Genomic DNA, 15614 nt, shown 5'->3' with positions numbered 1-15614 from the left:
ACAGAAAGGCCCCTGCTTGCTTCCTCCTCAGCACTCACCACACCCTGTAATTATTCGTCTGGCTGTTTGGGCCCTAACTGTATGTTCACTACCAGACTTCACAGGGCCTGCCACAGTGAAAAGCTAGAGAACACGTGGTGCCTTGCTTGTTTAGTGACCCGGTGAGGCCCAAGGAAGCCATGGTTCTTTTTTAATTGAGATTTATTTTTACTTTGTATGTATGAGTACCTGTCTGAATGTGTGTCTGTATATTATGTGCATGCAGCGCCCATGGAGGCCAGAAGAGGACGTCAGGATTTCCTGCTGGGGCTGAGGTTACAGACAGTCGACATACCACATGGGTGCTGGTTATTACCCCTGGGACCTCTCACCACTCTAACCACTGAGACATCTCTCCAGCCTCTCCCCTCCCTTCCTAAACAAAGTGGCTAGGCTGACGTGAAGGCAACCACCCTAACCCTAACCCTGAGTGCTACCATAAACTGGCAGAGACAGAAGATCCCCCACCCAGCTTCTTATGCCCAACACATAGCAGCTAGGCCCATGCGACACCTGATGAACGGATGTAGGAACACAGGAATGGAGGCACACTGGGGCCTGCTCTGAGGGGAGCCTGGAAAGGTGCTTCTTGGGAGTACCTGGAACCCTGTGACCCTTTCCTCTGTAGAGGTACTGATGGGCTGTCACCATGCTACAGTAGAGGCAACTCCAGGGATGAGGCTCTGGCTTCCACGACAGATAGTACCTCACTGTAGGATGGGAGGGTCTGGGAAGGGCAGGTATCTGGCTGAGTACCATGGCCAAGAGAAGACTGGAGAGTCCAGTATGGAGGCAATGAGTCTAGCTTGTCCATAGACAAAAGCCTGAGTATAGAACAGTGGTCAAATATCTATATACAATAGTCCACCTTATCATCACTTTCCTAGAGTGGGGAAATAAACAATACTACAGCAAGGCTCAGAGACCCCACACTTAACTGTGACCTCGCTCCATGACCTCGCTCTTAGGACCTTCGTCTCCTCCTCTCTGTAATCGGGACAATAGCTCCTGCTTTCCCTAGATGCATGGCGCTATGCAGAGGGTGAGAAACGCACCACGCACTCCTGGAACATTACTCCAACACCAGATCCTTCTGTTCTCTGTACTTAAACTCAAGGAGACAAGGGGCTCCCAGTCACATCCCAGTGGAAAGCAGAAGCTGCTGTTAACTGAGATAAGAGCAAAGGGAAGGCATGACTAAGAGCCCCTAAGATTCAAATGATCTGCTGCCATTTCACAAAAGTATCTTATACTTATATACAGACTTACTTCGCTAGCCTCACCTATAACTTCTTGAGGAGGAATTTTGTTTGTTTGCCTGCCTTTTGAGACTGGACTCACTCTGTAGCCCAGGGTAGTCTAAAATGATGTGGACCAAGACAACCTTGAACTTGTCATTCCTGCCTAAGAGTTGTTTTATAGAACAGTCTGATAAACTAAAAAGTGACCTACCTAAGTTCACAAAAACACACTGGCTCTAGCTCAGTTACCAGGAAGATAGGATTAACATCTGAGGCATTCTGTGTCACTAGCAGGGATTCCTCCAAGACAGCGGACTCCACACACTACACGGTGCACCAAACACTCATGTACTCCTACCCAACACCGCTCCAACGACGCTCCTCAAGTATACATTTAACCTCTCCCCGCGAGAGCGCAAAATGGGGGAAAGTCTGTCTCCTAGCAGCAAGACCCAAAGCAGGCTTCCATAACCTCAGGCCTTACCACTTCCTCTGATGTATTCAGTTGAGGATTCACTGCCCTTGAAGCCATGTTTCATAAGAAAGGAGACAGAGTGAAAAGAGATACTCTGAGTTAATTAAAGCGGATGTAGCCCTACCACTCTGGGCTGTGGCAGAGCACTTCCTGGAAGACTGGGTCTCCCTTATCATTCAGATAGTGAGGCCAATCAACATAATAGATGTCTTCACCCAAGCAGCTGCTCCCAGCCAACACCCACAGTAGTGAAAAGCCTGAATCGTAGAGGCGCTGTTGAGAACTGCAGCTTCTTGCCCTTCAAAGGACTTGGTGGCCAGGCACCCGCCTCTGGCCACAACAGACACATCTACTCTCCTATCCTGGCCCTCCTGGGGCCTCAATCCCATTTCTTTCCTGTCAGATTCCACACACTAGGCATGTACACCATGCCACACTTGACGCCAAGTACTTTACACAAATAGTCCACCAACCCTCATAGGAACCTAGAAGTCAGCACTGCTTACAGAGAAGCTCAAAAGGATAAATACATATCCGAGATCATAGAGCAGGTGAGCTGTGCACACAACAGCCCTTGCAGTCTCATCTCTGTACTCACCCCTACTCGGAGTTTTTTTTTTTCCCCCCTCATTACTGCATTCTGGTCCTGTCTCCTCCTCAAGTCAAGTAAGGGGTTTGCCAACAATGTTTATTGAACAAGTAAGTGCCCAGCATTCCAAGGGGCCACCTGAAGCCACACTGGTGGTCAAGTGCCCTAAACTCCAACTCAAGTCGATGCATCTATGTAAACCATCTCTTCTGAACAAAGTCCTGGGAGAACTGCGGTGCTGGGCTTCCTAGTACTCAGTTTGCTCAGCTTTGCTAGTCATCCGTGAAGCAGGTTCAGAGAAAACAAAGCCCCACCTGGACAGGGAACCCAAAAACTCTCACATCACCCAAGCTTAGTGTGCTCGGGAAACAGGAAGAGGTCTAGGAAACACATGGCAGGAATAGCTAACTCTGGAAGTGCAGGCACATGCCCTTGCTGTTCTCTCAATGGAGTACCTAGCCAGCACAAAGGAATCCTTGAGAACATCTACCTACTGTTCTTAGGTGCCGTGGGCCTACCTCAGAGCAGGCCTCTTGATACTGACTCCTCACCAGTCAGATGCCCAGGACCACAGTGACTACATCATCCCGGCAATCACAACATACTTTTACAGTCCCCACCTGGAGCTACTGGGCCAACAGCAGTCCTCAACTGGACAACCTCACTAACCACAGGTCTGAACTGCCTCACCACAGAGGCACTATATGGAAAGCTATAGAGCCAAAGCCTTGGATGGCTGGCTAGGAAGTAGATGTTCAAGAGGTCTTTTGCCTACAAATACCATCTGAACATGGAGGTTTCTCTTCACAAGGAGCAACGTAGGCTACAGAAAACATGAGCCCAAGGCTCATGCCATCACGACCTAAGAGAACTGTCCTGTAAAGATTGGCTGAGCAGTCACAGCGAAAAGTCTCTTTAGCACAGGGCAGGAAGTCTCTAACTGCTTTTAACTCACTCAAGTTCTGCAACCTAAACGCCAAACGCCAGCCCGACTCCAGTCACAACCACCACACAACCAAACAGCACCAAAGCACCTTCCGCCCTTTTCAAGCGCGCTGCTGCTTCAGACATCAGACATCAGAAGGTGCTGGCTTGTTTCACAAGTGCCAAAGCGAGAGAACGAAAGAGCTAGGAGATGGCAGTCTGTCTTTCAGGTCGATGGCACCCTGAGGGCAGTGGTAGTCTTTCTCTCTGGCCTGGCTTTAGGCACGGCTAAGGTTATCAGGGAAAAACCTTGAACACCTGAGGCATTTGAACAAGAGACCAGGTGGTAGGGACCCAATTGGCAACTCAATCCTTTTCACAATCTGCAGCAGGCTGCAGGACTGGGAACACACCAAGGCAGTGATATGCAAATGAGACATGGGGCGGGGCTTCAAGGGGAGCTCCATTCACAAGATGTGAACTCCCCAACTGACCAGTCTGCCAGCCTTTAAAGGGCCAAGCCAATGAAAACCTGCAGATCTCTGGATGCCCCTTCAGGTCTGGGAGAACGATTGAGGTTCTCTTTATTCCTGCACCCAACCCTCAAAGACCTGAGTGAGACAAGATGGACTAGCTGGTACCCTCTTCCTGTCCAGGCCCCAACTTACAAAGATGCCCAATGTACAAAACCCCAAACATTTTCTCTACAGAAGTGTGTTCTACATGGTGAGTGGATGGATAAGCGGGGCAAAGTAAAACCGTTTCCGTTTCCTCTTGTTTCCGGAGTAACGGGTTAAGGGAAATGTGAGCCTCTCTCTGCCTTCCTCCCTCCAAGCCCTTTCTTCCTCTCATCGGCCACATTAGACCTCCCTCAGCAGCACACCCATCCCAGGGTCTCGCAGGGCAGACATCATCTACCGTAGCCACTGTCCTAACAACTGGTTTGTAAACATCTGCAATGCCTCAGCTCACATCTACAGCATGTTTAGGTTAGCCCTTACTCTACATCCACTACCCTGCTTACTTCCAAGAACGACATTTATAGTAAACATACTTCCAATAACGTACAGAGGAACCAAAGTGCAGAGAAGGAAAGCACCTGACTGGGTGACACAAACTGACATACTGGCTTCAAATGCAAACCTGTCTTCAACCACTGCTCACACACATGGTTTAAGAATGCAGCTGTTACCGAGAGCTGGCTCCCAGGGAACTAATGCCTCCACGGAAACACGGGAAATACTACAAATGTAAAAGAGGTGGCCATGCCTGCAACCTGATGTCTGAGTGATGTCCTCAGGACCAACGGAACTGTCTGTAGTCCCATCCCCCGACACTGGAAACCATGGTTTCTTAAATCACTGAACTGTTCTTCCAACAGAGGCTGGGGCTGATGGGCACTGATGATGGTTAGGTGCCAATTGTTTGGCAGCTGTGTTAGACCTTAAGTTTGTACTTGAGGATGTCTGCTTTACCACAAAAACCTTCCTTCCTCCTCATCTCCTCACCCATCTACACACATGCACACCATACCCAGGAAGATCTGTAGGACAGTCTCTCTGTTGCTACTTCCTGGCACCCTCCCCTCTCTAACACAGACCTAGTTCTGAGTCTAGGTCTCTCTAATTATAGTCTCTTTGGGGGTTCTTGCATGAGGCAACTCAAAACCTGAGCACGTGCCTGTAATCCCAGAACTCGGGGAGGTAGAGGCAGGTGGATCTCTATGAGTTCGAGGCCAGCCTGGTCTACAAAAGTGAATCCAGGACAGCCAAGGCTACACAGAGAAACCCTGTCTCGAAAAACCAAACCAAAAAAGGGAAAAAAAAAAAGCAACTCAAAGCCTGCAGTTGTAAATCTATCCTTTCCTCAGCTGGGAGGACAGAGCTGAGTGCCCATCCAGACTCACACCAAGGAAAATGACTCTCAGAAAGCGCTGAAGTTGCCCTTCTCCACTCCTCCCACCAGAGTCTTGTGTAAACCCTCCAAATTCAGGCCTGGAAAGGCTGAGACCGGGGAACAGCTCTGGGCTCCCCTGTGGTCACCAGATCATCCAACGGCGAAGGGCAGGACCCCAAACTGGCTGTCAACTCCTAAAAGGAGTACCTGACTCTAAGGTCCGGGGAGCCTTTCTGAACCCAAGCGTATCCTTACGTGCTTGCAAAGGCAAAGGAGGGTGGTGGTTTTTACCAAGAGCCCCAGCGATGGGTTTGGATGTCTGCCTATCAACACAGACCTCCAAAACTCAGATTTTTGGACAAAAGCATCCAGGGGTAAAATCAGCCACTATTTTATTTCAGCTTTCCTACCCCAATCCTCCCAAAGGACCATTTTCTTCTAAGAGGGAAATGAGTAGGCCCCCCTTTGCTCCAAAACCAGCCCTACCCCAACATCTGCCCAAGTTCTAAATGGAGATTCCAAAGGTGCTTGTGTCAATAAGCCCATCCCAGAGCTCTCAAGGGTTTCACAGACAGCACTCTCAGAAGAAATGGCAGCAGGCAAGAAGATCTAGTCGTTTCCCCAGGTTTTCAGGCTGGATGAGGGGTCCTTGCCTTGGCTTCCCCTCACCGACGCTAACAGCGGCCGGGTTCTAGGCGCCAGAATCCCGATCCACTTGTCCAAACAGTGAGGACTTTTAGGCCTCAGGGCAAAGTGCCTGGAACACTCCCCTCTGCTGGGGAAGGGGGTGTCCTATCAGGTGATCCAAGACCCGGATGCCCCCCCGCCCAGAGTGACCACCAGGGACTAGGTGGAGACCCGGCGCGAGGCGCGGGGCCCGAAAGTTTGCCCAAGTGTTTCAGAGGCGGGCAAGCGGGCGCGAGCCAGGCCGGACAGGGGCGCACTTACTGGACCCCTCGATCTTGTCGGCGCCGCGGCTCCACGTGATCTGGCGCGTCTCCAACTTGACCTGGAAGGTCTTCCGTTCCGGCCGCTGCGACTTCTTGGAGTAGAACAAAGTCATGACGGTGCCCACCTCGAGGCTGCGGCAGAGGTGCAGCACCTCGGCTTCGGAGGGCGCGCCGGGACCGCAGCCATTGGCGCAGGGGGTCGCGGCGCCCGCCATGCTGCAGCGACCTCGGCGACGCAGGCCGGCGGGCCCAGGGCAGCGGAGGCGGAGGCGGTGGCCCGGGAGGCGAGCGGGACCCGGTGGCGGCTCCTGCAGGCGGACACGGGGCGGGACTGAGCGCGGGGGCGGGGCGGAGCCAGGCTCCGCCCTCGGCGCGCCGGGAACAAAGGCGCGCGTGGGGGCGACCCCCGCCCGCCGCCGCGCCTGCGCCCCGCGATCCCGGGCAGGCCGCGGCGGGCACACCTATACCTCGGTCCCGCAGCGCTTTCCCCGCGCGGGCCACAGCCGCTCGTCACGCACGCAACCCCGCCCACAGGCTGCGGCCCGTCGGTCAGTCAGGCGCGAGGACTGGCCTCCGTCCCGCACCGGCCCCGCCGCAGTGTGCACGCCTCCCGGGGAGTGAGGGTGAGGCGCGACCCCCGGCCCGCCCGCCCGCCCGCCGAACCCGGTTACCTGGGCGGGCTGCCTGACGGAGGGAGCCGCGCCAGGCTGGCCGCCTAACACCCGCGGCGGCGGCGGCGGCGGCGGGGGCGGACCCTCCACGCACCCTCTCCGGGGAGGGGCGCGCTCACGGATTGGTCAGCGGGCTGTGAGTGACAGCATGCTCGCCCCGCCTCCTCGTCACAGGCGTCTCTAGCGAGGGTTGAGCAAACCGGTTTTGGGGTGGCCTTCGAGGGTGTCCTCGCATTAAGAGGCCCAGCGGTCGTGGGCAGGGCCCTCAGACCCTCGGACGCGGGCCCCGTGGCCTTCGACGCCTCTCGCGTGGGCCGCTACGCGCTGCACACTCCGCCCGCACCCTACCTGCAGATGCCCTGCGACGCTCTGGTTTTTCCTCAGCTTTGTGCCGCCCCCCTTCCCCCGGGGCCGAACCCTCCTGGTCCCAGAAGCCTGCTTTCCTCTGGACTCAGTGCTGGGCTAGTTGCTAGGTAGAGCCACTGCGCAGACACAGGTGACGCCAATCCCGGGATCCTCCCCGCCTGACCTCAGGACCCTGACTCGCCTTTATCTGCGCCACAGCCTTGCCATCCTCATTACATGGCTCTTTTCACCGGCTTCACCTTCTCTGCTTAGCAGTAGAGTTGGGAAGATCCCACACCTCTCCAGGGGACCTTTTTTCCTCTCTGTCTTCCCCTGAGGTCATCCACTGGATCTCTTCCCTTCTACCTTCTGGGCTCTCTTCACTCTAGCCCACAATCCCCGAGGCCCCATCCTGTCTCTGTGTACACTATTTATCCTTTGGGGTCTTGCCTGCATTTGTGCTTCATGATTTACCACTAAAATGGAATTAATCGTGATCCTTTTAACTACGCACGGGAATTCCACTGCGATTCAAATCAGCACCCCTTCGTGCCCCAGCGGTCCTGTCTTGCCTTCCCCTGCCCACCTCCTGCTTCATCACTCACCACTGACCTTCACTCTTGTCTCCAGACATGACACCTGTCTGTGACTGTTGAGTAACTTAAAATTAGACTTCCTAAAGCCGTCCTCCCAACAGCATCTGTAAACTCGAGGGCATCTCTTGATAAAAAGTGTCAAGCGGACACTTGGGCAGCTACCATGCAACTCTAGGCAGGGGTGAAAAGTCCCTCAGAGAATCCACCGTGCAGAAAAGTTTCCTTGGGATCCGTGAGACTAGAATTTGTGAATGTATGAGTTCAGACAATTTACCCAGCTGGAGTGGTGACAAGTGTGCTGTCTCCCTTAAGTGTGGTGCTCAAGAAGGTCAGAATCCAATATAATATCCAGGACCTTTGTCCTAAGGAATTGAGTAGTTGAGATGGACTGACTGCCACCTAGTGACGGACCTTTAATATAGGAGGGAGGGAACTGGAATTAACCCAGTTGCTTGACCCTGGGCTTGCACAACTTATGCTCATAATTATCCTCTGATCAAAGTTTCAGAACACCACGACTTTCAGGGAGGCCACATAAACAAGTGGGAACCTGTGTCTTCTGTTCCATAAGAGAGCCACTGGCTGAGGTAAATCCTCATGGTCATCCAGTAGCTGGCCAATCAGTGTAGGTAAGAGGAGGCATGTTCGTGTCTGTAGGACTTTAAGAGATGTCCAAGGATGGAAGAAGATGGACAAATGCTTTCTTTCTTTCTTTCTTTCTTTCTTTCTTTTTTCTTTTGATGGTGGGCTGAAGGAAAATACTCTCCAGGCAAGCCGGCCATAGTGGCATGCCCCTTCAATTCTAGGAGGTAGAGGCAGACAGATCAATGTGAGTTTGAGGCTAGCCTGGTCTACAAAGCGAGTCCAGAACAGCCAAGGCTAACACAGAGAAACCCTGTCTCAAAAACAAACAAACAAACAACAACAACAAAAGGTAACAGAGTATACAAAGGCCCTGAGGCCAAAAAGGACCCTAGGGTTTACTAAGTGGAAGGGATGATCAGACTGAGAGGGTAGACGGGGCTGAGCAGGGTCTTCCCTGCTTGCCTGGTCTTGTTGGTTCTCCCAAGGGGCACCTGGGAGATTACAACATTTACAATTAAATCATTGTTGAGCTTTCTGTGCCAACTTTAGCAGCCTATAAGCTGAAATGCACTTTTAAAAATCTCTTTTCTGGGAGCGTCCCAGTGTCCAGCCCAACCCCTTTGTTCTTTTATCTGTAACCAGACCCCCAGAGGATCTGTGAATCCCTTCCAACAGCAGTTTGTTTGCCAGACCCATAATCAGGGAGCAGGGCCCTATTTCCTCTTAGGACTCAATAGCTTCCCAGGCCTTAGGTGTCTCCTCCCACCATAGGAAGTGTGAGAAAAGTAGGGCACACACAGGGTGTAGCCGGTGTGGGCCTTCGCCCAGCTCAGCATATATGAGGATATGAGGATGCGTAGGTGTCACTGGTAATGTATATACATTTGCGGTGACTGGGAGGAGCAGCCCTCTCAGCCGCATGAGGCACTCACCGTTGACATCACCCAGACTAGCCCCACTTGGGGTTTATTTCTGGAAACATGCTTCAGCATGCCTTAGCTTATACCAAACCTGTGCCTAAGGTCAAGGAGAGACTTCCCAACTGCCCCTTCTGGCCTGTGGACTTGATCTCAGAGACACTGTATTTAGTAACTACTTAAAGCAGTGGTAAGCATTTTGTGAACATGATCTAGCTGCTTTTATTTACACTGCCTCATTACAGCTCTAAGATTCTCTATTAATCCCACTTAACAAAAGGAACTGAGGCCTTTCTTGGCAGTGGTACACTTCCAAGTCCTACAACGTTGGAGCCTGATGCTGGAGGATCTCAAGTGTGAGGTCAGTAAGTTAGGCTGGCACCTTCCTAGGGTCGCACAGCCAGCAGGTCCAGAGAAACACCAACCCAGGTGTGGAGGGGGTTTCTGTCAGTGCTATGCTGCCTACATACGTTTCCCCCTGTATTTTCACGTCTTTCTGAACATCAGATGTGTCTTCTCTTTCTTCCTTTTACATTTAGTGGGTGTGTGTGCATTTGTGTTTATAACACCATGGCACACATGTAGAGAGGTCAGAGGACAATTTCTGGAAGTTGGTTTTTCTACCATGTGGGTCCTGGGAATAGAAATCAGGTCATCAAGTTTAGCAAGCACCTTTACCCACTGAACCCTTACTATATCTGTTTTCTGTTTTTAGTTATTTTATGCATGTGTGTCAAAGCTGGGTTTTGTTTTGTTTGAGACAAAGTCTCTGTAGCCCAGGCTAGACTTGAATTTAGCAATTCTGGCTCAGCCTCAGCCTCTCAGCCTTGCTGGGATTTACAAGGAGGGGCTGCTATGCCTCCTGGCAAGGCTGGGATTTTTTTTTTTTTTTTTTTTTTTTTAGGATGCTGGCTCTGATAGTTAAAGGGTAGAATGTTTATTAGGGAACAGCCCTAAAGTCAGCATTGTGGAGCAAACAGGAAGGAAATAGGGGTGGGTACAGCCTCTGCCAACCTCCAGGGACCTGTGTTGTTCAGTACTAGCCTGGAATGGATGTTCATTGTTCCGGGAAAAGTTTGTCCTCGGCATCATGGCTCTTTGTGATCTTAGGGACTAGCAGCTGGTTTTCTGTTTATACTTCTTCCAGAAGTAATGACAAGTCTTTCTTTGAATGGGAAGCAGGCACACGGCTATGTTTACTGCGTTTTACTTGAGGCAAGGTATAACCCAGGCTGGTTTTAAACCTGAATTCTCCCCAGCCTCCCAAGAACTGAGATGTCCAGTAGGCACCACCACACCAAGATCTTTAAGAAAAACAGAGTACTTAAACACAAAAGAACAAAAAATACCGTGTTATTGAAATGGGAGATGTGGTTGTAAGGGATCATAATATGGTTGATATGGTGATAGAGCTGCTATGACTGAGAACTAAATGGAGCTGAAGCAATAACTCATCAATGTTTGGTAACTGGTTCCTTGGAAAGCGGATACAATTTTCCTGGAATTAAATTATAAGAAAAGATTCTCACATGGACATGTATTTGATTAAAATAAGAGGGTGTCCTTAGCGGGCTAGTACCACGTGCTAACACACGTGTAATTTCTTCCTTATAATGAATGTGCTTGAGCAACTATAGAAGTCATGATTTAAAAGCGTAGTTTAGTGCTGTTCTGTTCACAAAGGGAGACAGACTTGCAGTGTCTGGCTAATCCATGCATGAAGCTCTGCTCCTTGTCTTAGCCCTCTTATTTACTGTGTTAGGTGTGCACACAGCAAGTACTTCCTAAGCACACACCTCCGTGAACCTTGAGCTTCACCCCAACCCACAGTATAGGCCCTTGTCCTCTGATTCCCAAATCTCTCTGGCGCCCCTTCTGACTCCCTTCTTAAGTAGGTAGCATTCTCATGTAGTCTCTTAAAGGAACTTCAGAGGTGTTTTTTATTTAAGTGAAAAATCACACCTGTCGCCAGGTGTGGTGGCGCACGCCTTTAATCCCAGCACTCGGGAGGCAGAGGCAGGTGGATTGCTGTGAGTTCGAGGCCAGTCTGGTCTACAAAGGGAGCCCAGGACAGCCAGGGCTATACAAAGAGACCCTGTCTCGAAAAACCAAAAAAAGAAACTAAACCAACAAAATCACACCTGTGCCAACATCTGCCAAGAGCCTCTTTTCCATGGCCTATTGTTCTCACTGGCTCTCTTTAGCTGGAAATGGCAGGTACAACGGCTGCTTCACTAAGGTCATGTGTGGCACTGAAGATGGGGGAAACTGAGGCCAGGGTGGACTTGCTCTTTACTCTTCCACCCTTTCTTCCAGCACACACTCCTACTGTGGCTTCTAGAGGATTTCAGCAGGGCAGGAACAGACTGAGCCTGCTCAGAAGTGTCTACAGAAATGCCTATGTGCCATGCTCAGTCTGAGGAGGGCACAGGAAGCAAGAAGGGCCTTATCTAGGTTCTTCAGAGATTGTGGGGAGAGAACAAAGTGAGAGTGCTGTGTATTCATGAAATACAGCCTCTCCAAATGAGGTAAATAGTCCATCCACCCCCAAGCTATTTCTGGTTTATTTCTGCAAAGAAGTACCAAGGTTTAGAAATGAGTGATTAGAATGCCAGGTGTTTGTTCAGTGACATGCATTCTTTGGCTAGTATCACTGAAAACCATTGTTTATGAATATTGATTCCCCACATTCGCAGTCCTAACATTAAATCCACACAGAGAATCATCCAGTGTTATCAAAGCACACTGCCCTCACAGCTTCTGAAAGCCTAGGCTTTTGAAGAATAACTTACATGTAAGTTGTACCCACGCTTTTTTTACTTTTTGTATGAGTGCTTTGCCTGTGTATATACACAGATTGCACATCAGTTATGTGCCTGGTGCCCACAGAGGTCAGGATTACCTCAAACTGTTGTTGCATGGATGGATGTGAGCCACCATATAGCTGCGAGGTTCCAAACCCAGATCTTCTGCAAGAGTAGCTCTGCAACCCCAAGATGCACCCATCTAGCTTACCTATGAAGTTTGAGTTTGAAAAACACTAATAACCTCTACCAGACAATCTATAGGGTAGATAGGCTGTCACTGGGAATTTAATGTAGACATCATTGCCTTAATGTTTTAACAATGATGGCTCTTCCACATGCCAAGGCTCTTCATAATGATCACTGCATTGTTTTAAACAAGGTATAAGGCTTCTCAAATATAAGTATAGACAGGGCAGTAGGTACAGTGAGCCTCTACCCAGCTTTGGAAGTTATGTTGAGGGTTTTTTTGTTATTGGGTTTATGGTGTTAAGAGGCAGGCCCCAGGGCCAAGTGCTCTACCTCTGAGCTACACTACACCACCAGCCCCAACTTCTGCAGTTGTGAACTGATGATCACTTGTTTTCAATAAATATTTAAGTGCTTTTCTAAAAAGATTTTTAAAACTATACACACACACACACACACACACACACACACACACACACACACAGCTTAATTATTAAGCCTAAAAAGTCTATTTGGTAACTTTTAAAAGGCTGCTTGCTTGGGGTTGTGGGAAATAATTAGTAAGTCTATTAAATCTCTTCTTCCTCCCTGTTTGCTGATTTGTCAGGGGACTACTTATAAGCATCCAAAACTAGCTTGACTGAGGTCATTTCAGGGTAATATGTTCTCCAAGAAGTACTCTCTTGTTCAAAACAAGTTGAGAATGCCTGTTTATAGGATGGATTTGCAAGGGCTGAAATAAAAGCCAGCTCTTTCTTAGAAATTAAAAAAGAAAAAAAATCCCTTTGGGGAAATGCCTATATGCAGTGTAAGTAGTATTTAGGAAAAAATTTTCAAGGTTGACAAGTTTCCAGATGTGAGAATGGGAGAAGAGCTGAAGGCTGAGGCTACCCGGTTCAGTGGTGGTGCTTTTCACACACACAGGAAACCCAGGCCCAACAGGCGTAGAATGACAAATACTAAGCTGTCCTCAAGGTTTCTGTGTGCAGAAGTGTGGCTGACAGTGTGTGCAGAACTCAGGAGTATATTGGAATTAAGGCAAATAAGACCAGAAGCATGGCAACTACAGACCTAACATTAGGGGCATCTCAGCAACAAACAGCCTAACAAAAAGAGGGGTAAAATCAGGAAATACAGGAATCACAGAGGCATTTGGAGGAGCAGTCACATGGCTACAAGTCCTTTGAAATAACGTCCAGAAGACATGTTGAGACAATGATCAGTGGAGGAGACTTGTGGGAGCAGAGATTACGTGCAATGGGCATAAGGGGTGTTACTCAGATGAAATGGTCTAAAACTGACCTGTGATGGTGGATTAATCTGCCAGTAGTTAGTAAAAACCAATTATAATGTTGGATTTATGACATGTAAAATATACTTCAAGGGCAGTGCTTTACAAAAAAAGAAAAAACAACAAACAAAACAAAACTGGAGAGATAGCTCAGAGGTTAAGGGCACTGGCTGCTCTTCCAAAAGTCCGGAGTTCAACTCCCAGCAACCACATGGTGGCCTGCAGTTGTATGTGCAGGCAGAGCACCGTATACATATTAATAAATTAATTTTAAAAGATTAAAAAAACTTTATTTAAAAGACAGAGTCCCAGTCACATTACAGAGCTTAAGATGCTCAAAGAAAGGTGCATTTTTTCCTTGTCCCTTGGTCATTGGTGACTAGGGTTAGAGTGCAGGGAGGGGACTGAGGCAGGCAGACACTGGTGGCAGTAGGTGGGGAATGACAGAGTGGTGTGGGTGACTCATGGCAGGTACTTGTTTATGAAATGAGAGGAAGAGGTGGTGGAGGGAAAGATTCAGGGTTATGAAGTTTCTCTTTTCATTAAAAAAAAAAAATTTATTATGTATACAGTGTTCTGCCTGTATGTACACCTGCACACCAAAAGAGGGCATCAGATCACATTATAGATGGCTGTGAGCTACCACGTGGTTGCTGGGAGTTAACTCAGTCAGGACTTTTGGAAGAGCAGCCAGTGTGCTTAACCTGTGAGCCATCTCTCCTGCCCTTTTCATTTTTTAACGTGGCAGTTGTTAGGTCTTACAGCTTTTGGCAGGGACAATGGACCTGCTGCACAGATGGCAGGTGGAGACATGCATAGTTTGGGTGCCAATAGAAGCCACACCCCTTTGCCCAAAACTGGGCACTACAGAAGGAATTTCTCAGATGCTGCCCATCTGGCTGGCTTCTGCTGTTGAATATGGGCTGAAATTTGAGATTTGCTGGCTCATCAAGGCCATAGGGTTTACTCCCCAAACTCAAGCATCTTTCAGCACTCTACACTTCCTGCTCAGCAGCACCCACAGCTGCCCCAGTCTTTGGCGCCTCTCCTCAGCCCCAGTCAGCATCCGCTGAGATTCCCATTCCGGCTTTACTCAGGGGGCCTGCCACCACTGCTGGGAATCAGAGAAGACCTGGCAGCAGGTGGGGCTGGCCAGAAGCAGGCACTATTGCCTTCTCAGTATCTGCCCAGTGCTGGCAACCTAGTTATCAGGTCCCAAAAATGAGGTTCAGCTAGCAGCCGGAGAATATCAGTTGGTTACTGAAGCCCTTCTGTTTTAGCATTTCACCTGGCTAACTCAACACTACAGAATTCAAAATTACCTGCGTATAATCTCTTGGTTCCAAACAGTAATGGTTATGTTTTTATTCCCTAGTGCTGCCTCTCATTGGCCATGAAGCTCAAGTTTCAAGGGACCAAGGATTTTCTGCTGTGGTCCTAGCACCAGGGAAAACTGAGACCATTAAGGAATGTGGTTCTGAATAGACTGCAGGCTCAGATGCAGGCCCTTCAACTGGTGACCCACCTTCAACTGGTGACCCATGCTGACCTTCCCTTTGGCCTGAAGACTTCAGCTTCTCATCCTGAATTTCAGCATTAGGGTAATGGGAGGAACATTTTTGTGGGGATTATGGATACTATGAGGTATCAAGAGCTCCAGGCTTTCAACCAATCACCGCAGAGTTGTCATTCCACCTGGGAGGCAGCTTCTGAGATCTGGTACTCAGTACTGGCTGGAGGCTTCCCCATATAAGCAAACCTCACGCTGTCTTCTGTTTCTGTGCTGTACATGTGGAAAGCTTTCTACAACCATTTCCCAAATAGCTTGGTCCTGTCTTGTGCAGTAGTAAAAGCACTGCCTGCCCTGGGCATATGCAGCTCCTGAAGACTTAATGCACACATTTCCTTGCTTTGTGGGCCTATCTCTAGGGGTGGAGACTGTGATGCTCTTCATTCCACGCAGGACAGATGGACTTGCAGACCAAGCCCCGTGCCATCTTCCCCTGGGAGGAATCTACCCTTGCTGGCCTGAATGAATAGACTATGTACTGCACTAAATCCCAGCCCCTGGCCTGGGGCCTCATTCACAAAGAGGCAGACGC

General features: G+C 49.6%; 1 protein-coding gene across 2 annotated transcripts in view; it reads right to left on the bottom strand.

Annotated features, from left to right (window-relative positions):
• Window positions 1–6344, bottom strand: part of Plcg1 (phospholipase C gamma 1) — a 31865-nt gene extending 25521 nt beyond the window's left edge. For both annotated transcript variants that reach the window (XM_051143710.1, XM_051143709.1), the window contains exon 1: window positions 6113–6344. In XM_051143710.1, coding sequence (XP_050999667.1) covers window positions 6113–6329 — 217 coding nt within the window. In that variant the 5' untranslated portion in view covers window positions 6330–6344. The remainder of the gene's footprint in view (window positions 1–6112) is intronic.
• Window positions 6345–15614: the final 9270 nt, after the last annotated feature.

Source organism: Acomys russatus, chromosome 4 (genome assembly GCF_903995435.1).
Source record: "Acomys russatus chromosome 4, mAcoRus1.1, whole genome shotgun sequence".
Lineage (NCBI taxonomy): Eukaryota > Metazoa > Chordata > Mammalia > Rodentia > Muridae > Acomys > Acomys russatus.
The sequence above is the reverse complement of the archived record's forward strand: the minus strand, read 5'-3'. Positions and strand labels throughout refer to the sequence as shown.